We start from the raw sequence: 9,444 nt of genomic DNA, 5'->3' as shown, positions 1-9,444 counted from the left end.
TTTTTGAGTTCTTTGTATATATTGGATATCAGTCCTCTATCAGATATAGGATTGGTAAAGATCCTTTCCCAATTTGTTGGTTGCTATTTTGTCCTCTTGACAGTGTTCTTAGCCTTTCAGAAACTGTGCAATTTCATGAGGTCCTATTTATCGATTCTTGATCTTAGAGCATAGGCCATTAGTGTTCTGTTCAGGAAAATTTCCCCTGTGCTTATGTGTTCTAAGCTCTTTCCCACTTTCTCTTCTATTAGTTTCAGTGTACCTGGTTTTATGTAGAATTTTTTGATCCACTTGAACTTGAGCTTTGTACAAAGAGATAAGAATGAATCAATTTGCATTCTTGTGCATTCTGACTGCCAGTTGAACCAACACCATTTGTTGAAGAAGCTGTTCTTTTTCCATTGAATGTTTGTAGCTCCTTTATCAAAGATCAAGTGACCATAGGTGTGTGTGCTCATTTATGGTTCTTCAATCTTGTTCCATTGATCTACCTGCTTTTCTCTGTACCAATACCATGCAGTTTTATAAGTATTGACTATTCCAACTATGGTCAAGGTCTGTGCATAAAAGAGTAGACAACCTGTGAAATTCCACAGAATTAAAATGACAGTATCTCCTCTGTTGGCTAGATGACCTTGGGCAAGTTGTTTAACATCTCTGGGACTGAGTTGCAGAAGACAGTGAATTATAACCTTCCCAGAGCTGCTATGAAGGTATAGTGACCAGAACCACATAAAGCACCCAAGCTGTAGGAAAAATGCAACAGCAAGCACTCAGTACAAAATGTTGACTGTTATTCTTACATACTGAGCCTAGTGTGTGTTAGCCAAATATTTTAACTAAAATGTCTAGTTTGTATTAAGAAGAGAATTGCTTTATATAATGAAATGTCAAAGGAAAGTGAGTTTCAAGCATTTAAGCTCCAAAGTTGCACAGTATCATATTTCATCTTTCCATCTATCCACCTGCCACCTTTTCTGTTTCCTTCCTCTTCTTCTTGCATCTCTCTTTATCTTTTTGTCCTTCTTCATTTCCTTCATTGATCCCCATCTTTCCTTTTTCATATAGCTCCAATTCTTTTTTGTCCCATGTCTGTCCATATTAATCCTTTATATCTTTCTCTCCCCATTTCTCTGTGCCTATCTCCTGATTTCTCTTCTCCTTCCCTCTCTTCCTCCTCTGTCTATTCATCCTTTATTACTTTTCTCTCCCTTTTCATTCCTTGGTGTAGATTTCTGGTGTGGGGTTTTTTTTTTTTTTTCTTTTAAGTCAGACGATCTTTTTTCTATGCAGCAGTAAAGATGACCTCTGCCATCCTCAGACATAACTAGTCCATAATGTTGTGAAATCGCAAACCTTTACTTTTGTCATAGCTAACAGTATATTCTACTGAAAGAGTCAAATATCCAATGAAGTGCTTTCAGATAATACCCATTCCTGTTCAGTTTCCTCCTACATAGCCATCACTTTCAACCGCTTTAAGCTGATTATCTTTGTATTTATCTCTGAATAACATAGTGCAGTTTGAATTTTCATTTTTCAAGATTGTATCTTGAGTTCCCTTTTATAGAGATTAGGTAATCCACTTTACCATAGACATGAGAACGTGCTAGAAATAACATTCTGTACAGTTGGGTTTCTTTGGGATTTGAAACCCACCTTTGTAACCAAAGCATTGTAATCACTGAACAATGTCCTCCAGCTGTGTCAAGTAGCTAACTTACTATTTTCCTTCAAAGTAGCATCATTTTCTCTGGAGTGACCCCCCTCTCTTCTCACTTAGTTTTCTATGGACTCATCACTAACTCAGTCTCCAATTCTCCAGTGTTCCAACTCTCCTTACAAGGCAATTTGTAATTCTTCAGTTTTTATCTTCACCAAAGTCTTCTTTAGACTCTTCTATGTCACCCCAATAATCTTGTGGTCCTGTATGACAGAGCCAGGGCCTACTCTCAATTGCCATCTGTGATTTTATTTCATTCCCTGTGTTCATCTTGTGGCTGGGTCCTTCATCTTTTCTTCACTGCACTTTGGTGGAACGTACCCAGAAATAACTTCTGAGAAAAGGTTTATATAGAGGTATTGTTTTATGATTGTGTATATACAAAAATATGTGGGTCTGCGTTCAGTCTCACTGCAGGGATGTGTGAATTCTGCTCAGGGAGATAAAACAGGAGATGTTAGACTGTATTTTACCCTGTGTAGCCCTTTTGTGATGGGTTTGCAGAAATGCCGATGCACTACTCAGGGGGTAGGAGAATGCAGTCTAGGATGACCTCAGCCTGGATGGAAAAGAGCACAGGCTGAAGCCAAAGAGTCAGGGGTTCCCAAGCTCCTGGACTTCCAGTTGCTGATGAAAACCTGGAGTCAGGAATGAAAGAAGCCCATGGGCCTGTGGTGAGGCCAGGGGTGGGGGTGAGGGTATGGGCAACTCCAGCTTAGCTCAGGAGTCGAGAGAATGTCCAGGAGCACAGAGGGGCCTTCTGCAGAAGACTCTGGATAATGAAGGCTCCCCTTCGCCATGGCAGTTCTTAATGAGAGAGACAATCCTTGGTTCCAAATGCTTTATTGATTGTTCATTGTAGAGAATAGGTTCATACAACTTCCTCAGGGCGGATCAGAGATTAAATACCTTTGCCAGAAGGAATGTCTAGAAGGGAAGCTCTTTAGCTAAACCCTCAGGGCCCATCTAGATACCTCATTAGCATGGAGAACTGTGTGGTCTCTGCTACGTGACTAGTGGTCATGTTCTTTGTGCGGAGAAGTCGAGGCCACATGTTCGAGGCCAGGAGTCTGGTCAGGAGCAGGTGAGACACCTACCACCTTCAGGTGGGTGCTGAGCTTTTTGAACTCACTCAACCTTAGCAAGCTTCCTGTCACAGTCTATCTCCCCACACACAAAAAATATTTATTATAGTCTTACAGTTAATGGAGAAGAGGAAATTCTGGCTATTTGTGAATCATTAGATTTTAATTCTAAATTGGAAATAACATTTGAAAATTCTTCCAGATTTTTGAAAGCATTGTTTCACTATCTCCTAAATTCTCCATGTTATTTCTGAGAAGTTCAAAAGTATTTGGGAATTGAGTGTTTGTAGATAATTTAGAAGCTAATTGAACCCAATCTGCTGACATTTATGGAGTTATGCTTTGGGATGGACTGTTTTATTTATTCTGCAAAGAAAAGATAGTGCCTTTTCACCTGTAAAACTATTGGGGAAAAGTTCTTGGATACTTATCTGTGGTTCTTTGCTTCCTCACTCCTTCTGCTTTCTTTTCTAGAACTTCTGTCATGTCTGTGTGGGCTCAGCACTGCAAACTATCTCCCTTGTCTTCTTAATTTAATGTTTGCAAGATTTATTTAGTGATCTCTCTTAATACTTTTGAATTTTCTTTCATTTTAATTTTCATTAGATGATTTGTCACCTGCAGTTTTCCTTTCATATAGCTTTCTTTTCTTGTTTCATAAATATAGTATATTCTATATTTTTGGAGAATATTAAATTGTTTTCTTTTTTAGAAATTTTCCCCTTTACATTTTTCATATTTCTTATTTCTTTCATTTCTTTATAATTTTTCATAGCGCTGCCTTCGATCCTCTTTATTCTGATTGGGTCATGTCTCTGAAGTATTCTTTATTTAGTGTACTTGTCTTTTGGTCATGTGTATAGATTTAAGATGAGGTATCAGGATTTTGTGTTACCAGAATGGGCAACAGGGGAGGTTAGCACAATGCAGTCAGCTGAGATGGTTTTGTTTAGAATCTCTGAAGTTCCTGTAGTGCCAGCTTTTTCCTTTTGTCTTGGGCAGATAATGCAGAAGAGGGTCTTCTGTTACCTGTTTTGATGGTGAGGAACCCTCTGGAAGTGTGCATAACAAAGACAGACCCATAGGCTATGGCAATGAATTGTGACTTTGTATTTAGGACCCCCTATGTGTAATCCTCTCAATGAGGTGTCCTCTATTTAGCTCCACTTTAGAAGAAACATATAGTCTCTTGCCAACTCTAAGAAGAAAGGAAGTAATGTGGCATTTAAGCATACTTCTCCTGGCCTCCTTTGGGTACTACCTTTACTACATACATAGATCACCTGGTCCTAAGCATAGCTGAGTCTCTCTCTCTCTCTCTCTCTCTCTCTCTCTCTCTCTCTCTCTCTGTGTGTGTGTGTGTGTGTGTGTGTGTGTGAAGTCAGAGGCTGATGTAACCCAGTTACGTTCCACCTTATGTTTGAGACATTGTCTCTCATTATCCATTGACTAGATTGGCTGGCCAGTGAGCTCCAGGCTTCTGCTTGTCTCCAGTTCACCATCGTGTGCCACTGCACATGGTTGTTTTGTGTGATTGCCAGGAATCTGAACTCATAGACTCATGCTTGCATGGCAAGCACTTTGGCAACTGGGCCTTCAAAAAACCATGTTTTTCGATAGTAATGAAAAGTATCGGCACTTCTCCAGAAGCAGCAGCAATAGCAGCAACTTCTCCTTTGACATTTTCCTCCATTGTAGCCTCAGCAACATCTGTCTGCGCTCAACATCCCAAACCGTCTTAATACCATGACCCAGTGCTAGCTAGACTCTATCCACTAAAGAGGAAACAATGAATGTAGGGACACACAAACTCTGGACATGGAACTTGGAGAGTATCTTCTAAAAGGGACAGACACAGGCTCATTCCTTGACTTAGGGACCAGTGACAACAGATTGCCATTTGTTTGGCTATGAAATTTATAGTTCTGAGGGATGGAGATTGAATGTAGAGGCCTAATCAGCCTGCATCGTTTCCCTGATCATCCTAGATTCCCTCAGTGATGTCACTTATATTGGTCTCTGACATTCAAAGAAGTACTGTCATCCTTCCTAAGTGTTTAAACCCCCAGCTAAGAACAATACTTTCAGTTCCTTTTGAGGACCCTGGCCACCCATGTCACAGGGCAGCTTCGCAGAAGGCTGAACCTTTGAAGGGTATCTTTAATGGCAAGCTTTGAGTGAAGTCAACCCCGGGAAACTCAGTGACAGCTTGCATGTCACTGTCCTTTTCTTACTTAACAAGAACAAAAGGCCATGGCCAGGCCAACCAGTCACACAGGATGTAGCTCAGTGACATTTTTACATCTGAACTTTTCTGCTATAAAAGGGCCACCCAAACAGGCTCAGACAGCAAGCTTGGGGAATTTGGCAACAAAAACCCATCTGCGCAGATCTCGGAAAATCCAAAATGATTGGGTAAAGTACTGCACATTTATGCCAAGAGAAATTGGATTTTTGTATGTTCTTAAAGCTTATATTTGCTTGTGTGAGATTTCACCAAAGGTTCTGTCTTTTCTACCCTACAGCTCATTAAAACTCAACCTCATCTTAGCTCTCTCGCTGTCTGTGGTACACACACTTTGGTGTTATCCGCTCCTCTCTTCCAAGGTAAGGGCTTCACTGCTATTTCTGGTGGTCAGATAGATGATGATCAGGATGGTGGAGTGCCCAAATTCAAAAGAATCTCGAGAAATATGTGACAGAAAAGGTAATTTATTTCATCTTTAGACAAAACAGACTCATGAGATTAGTAAGACAGAAATTTGTATGTGACTGTAGGTAATTCTGCAATATACTGATTTGTTGTGAATCATTTACGGGTTGTATCCTGCACAAGGAAATGACTGTTTTAATACAAAATGTTTATATTTTGACCCAAGACAATTTATTTATTCCATACATACCCGCTCTTTATCATAATAGATATTTTACATTAAAATTGTACCAAAAAACCAGACACACAGTGGTCATTTTTCAGAAGCAGAAAGCTTCTTAATTTTACAAAAATGTGAATGTTTTTTCCAGATGAAGAATGTAGGCAAAATGTTAGATTCAGATGAAATATTGCCTAAAATATTTCCACATGTATTTATTCAAGAGTATTGGTGGAGGTCTGCACTATATTTCCAGAGCTCCTCGAGACTTTCAGAAAAATGATTGCCTTTCTTTGGGGTATTTATATCCCTTCTATGTCATCTGTGGTTGCTTCTGTATCATGATCTTTACAAAACTATCTTTGGCCATTGCTGACACTGTGAACTTTAACTTTACTTCACTAAAATTTAACCTGTCACGATGTAATTACTGAGCTCACTGCAATTTGAGGACTAGGTTTTGGATAAAGAGAGGTTGCAGGAATTCCATGTGGCAACTCCTTTAAGCACTGTGCTCTAGTTATTTATATAACTAGTCTTCTCATTGATCTTTGCATCTGTCATTTTTCTATTTCCTGTTTACTTAAAATAGCTTCTCCCCTGCCTTTCCCTCTTATGAGCGCTCAACACTAATTTTCTCATTGATCCTTTAAGAAGAGCCATTGATCAAGTGTCTGACTCACGATCCATAAATGGGTATATTCTCTCAAGTGCCTTCCTGATTGCTTTCTATTGTTTGTCCCAAAAGGTTTCCTCCCTGCACTTTGGAACAAGAGGCACTTGTCTGTCGTTCTTTTTAAATTAAGAATTCTTTCTTCTGAAGTATGTAGAGACCTCCTGGGCCACAAGGCGGTGTCTCTCCTTTCACTGTGTTGGCTGTACTTTTCTAGCTTTGCTCATGACAGTGTTGTTCCTGTTACAGGCAGGTAATTCCATGGATGGTGTCCATGGCAATCCATCTGTGCAGAGTGAGCGATGGTGCTGCCTAATCACAGAAGATTTCATCCCTTTGTTCAGAGATTCATGAAGCCCATTATCTGGGCAGGTGCTCAGTGGTATCCTCATGATAAGTTGGCACAGCTGCCTCCGTACCAGCCAACTACACTGAGGTCTCTTTAGGGGTGACTTGAGGGTCTGGTAACTGGGACTGGCACCTTTCTGGTTTCATAAAGGTGGCCTCATGAGTGCTTCTGTAAAGAGTCAGTTGCTTCCTCTCTGCAATGCTGCAGAGGTCACTCCGGCTAGAGATTTTAAATGGGCAGCAATTATTTATCACATTAACACAAGGGAAACAGAGTGGAATTAAACCCAGACCTTCTGATTACTTATTTTTTTTACCATAACCAATGATTATGAGGCCATCTTTGACTATTCCTAATCAAACAGAAAACATACATATAACCAATGTTTATCAAACTGTCTTTGACTATTCCCAATCAAACAGCACACACACATACACACACACACACACACACACACACAGAGAGAGAGAGAGAGAGAGAGAGAGAGAGAGAGAGAGAGAGAGAGAGCTCTTCTTTCTCCCAGGGCCATTGGGAAGGTTTGCTTGGGTGCTCTGAGAACTGGAGACCAGTCATTCACCCAGCCAGGGCAAAGAATTCCAGAGAATCTGATGCTTTACAAGTTTTATCCCAACCCCCCAAAAGAGTGAGTCAAGGCAAACTTGTCTCTTACACCAAACAGCAAGAGGTGTAAGTCTTACTCCATGCTATGTCTCTTCATTTTTAGTAAACCTTTTGGGCTGCTGTTCTACTGGAGCTGAGAAACCAGGGCTTGGAGTCAGCCGCTGGTGAACAGTATCATCTGCAAGCATGTGGTCTCCTCACCTAGAGATTGGGAGTCAGGAGTGCTAGCTTCACACAGCTCTTTCCTTTGCAGGATAAAATAAAATATCAGGAGGCACAAAGAGCGTGTCACTCAGAGAAGGCTTTATTTCCCAAAGTCTCTGCTTTGTCAAGGACAGGATTTGGTTGGCATGGTGCCAGTTATGAGGCTGCTTTTGAAACCATGCAAGAGTTTTTGAAACCTGGCAAGTGTCAGCAGCTCCCACCGGAGGCCTGGATCAAGGCTGCCTCTAGGACTTACCAGCTGTGATCAGAGCGAGGCCTTGGCTCTGGCGCTTGGCTTCCTCATCTGCACAGTGTGGGACGGAACTGCAGGTTCATTTGGCCCCATTTGAGCTCTGGGGATCAGGATCCATTTCCTTCACCACTCAGTGCCCAAGCACTGTGATATGCTATCCCGGCCTTGAGCAAAGATGAGAGCTGAGAACCGCAGCTCAAAAAGCTGACAGTGTCAGGGTCTCACAGTGAATGACACCACTTTCCGGAAACCTTGGTGAGCAGCCACAGAAGGAAACTCAGTGGCTCTGCGAGAGAAATGCAGAGTTGGGTCACCCTGGGTGGGTTTTGCCTGAGTGAATTTCTTACAGTTACTTTAATTTTTAAACTAGCTTATAAAGCAGCAGCCTTCCTTATGGCATGCTCACGCATACTTAGGACAATAGAAACTTTTGAGACGCAGGGTCATGCGGCCAAGGCTGGCCTAAAGCTCATTATGCTGCTGAAGATGACCTTACATTTCTTATTCTCCTGCCTCCACCTTCCAAGTGCTGAGATCTTTAGTATATGCCACTCTATCTGGTTCATGTGTTTCCTGGGGTTGAACCAAGCAAGGGCTTTAGTGCCAGTACCCTAGCAACTGAGCCACATCCCTAACGCCTTGGTGAATACTCAGTAGCATCCCCAGGACTAATCAGAGCCTACAAATATTCCCTGTAAAATATCGATGACACGACCACTGTGAAAAATATACAACGTAAACGCTGATCAGGGGAATAAAAAGTGGAGAAGCCAGTGGTAACCCTACGTTAAGTGGGTGTGCTGCGGTGATGTTTCTCCCCAATAAGAAGATGAGACAGAGCAACGTTATAGCTGTAAGATTTTTTGAAGATTGTTGCTGTCGAAATAAACTTTTAACCCAGAAGCTGTATCCTCTCCCTCTTTCCTCATCTAAATCACCAGGTGCCTGGGAAGCCTGATTACTTTCTCATCTTGCTGAGCAGCTGCCCAGCCAGGCTGGAGGGGAGCGACGGGCTAGCATTTCTAAAGCCAATTTTGGAGAAGACTTCGATGAAAAGGTCCTTTCGCAACGGAGTCGGCTCGGGGGTGAAAAAAACTTCATTTCGAAGAGCAAAGCAATGAATAAGTGTGCAAAGGACTCTGGGAATTAATCTGAAGCTATGTAGAGTGTGACTGACGTGCTAAAAGCGGTTGTATCTTACCATGAGATGTTGCTTCCCTCCTCATCCTCAGATATCCCCCTTCTCCTAACTGGCTCAGAGTAAATTAAGTTTTGGGGGAGGGGAATGCAAACCTGTCTCAAACTTCTGCCTGTGAGTGAAAAAACGATTTCTGTGCTTAGCTAGAAACTTTCCTGAATACGGAGGGACTCCTTGGCTTTGATCTTGAATCGGCCACAATGTGTGGGAGTTTTTTTTTTTTTTTTTTTTTTTTTTTTTTTTTTACTGTGCTGTAACACCAAGTGCTTGGGCAGGCATGTGTGATTTCTCCTTTAAAATGTGATTTCTCAGCCATGCTGTTTTTGTTTGTAAAAGTCTCTCAAAATTCCAGCAAGACAGTGAACAGTGCCACCGGATCTATTGGTCAGTTGGTTGGTATCTGCAGCAAGGGACCGCCAGCCTCCACTGGGTCTGTTCCTCTCCCTCCTTTTCCGATTCCAAATA

At 41.6% G+C, this 9,444-nt stretch overlaps 1 protein-coding gene across 1 annotated transcript; it reads left to right on the top strand.

Annotated features, from left to right (window-relative positions):
* Positions 1–2,745: 2,745 nt before the first annotated feature.
* Positions 2,746–8,902, top strand: NPS (neuropeptide S; the record flags this gene model as incomplete). Its single annotated transcript, XM_080912985.1, has 3 exons — positions 2,746–2,807; positions 5,334–5,415; positions 8,723–8,902. The coding sequence occupies 3 exons, from the start codon at positions 2,746–2,748 to the stop codon at positions 8,900–8,902; spliced, it is 324 nt and encodes a 107-aa protein (XP_080769111.1).
* Between the last annotated feature and the right edge of the window lie 542 nt (positions 8,903–9,444).

This window comes from Micromys minutus (genome assembly GCF_963924665.1).
Source record: "Micromys minutus genome assembly, chromosome: 2".
NCBI lineage: Eukaryota > Metazoa > Chordata > Mammalia > Rodentia > Muridae > Micromys > Micromys minutus.
This window is presented reverse-complemented; position numbering and strand designations above follow the sequence as displayed.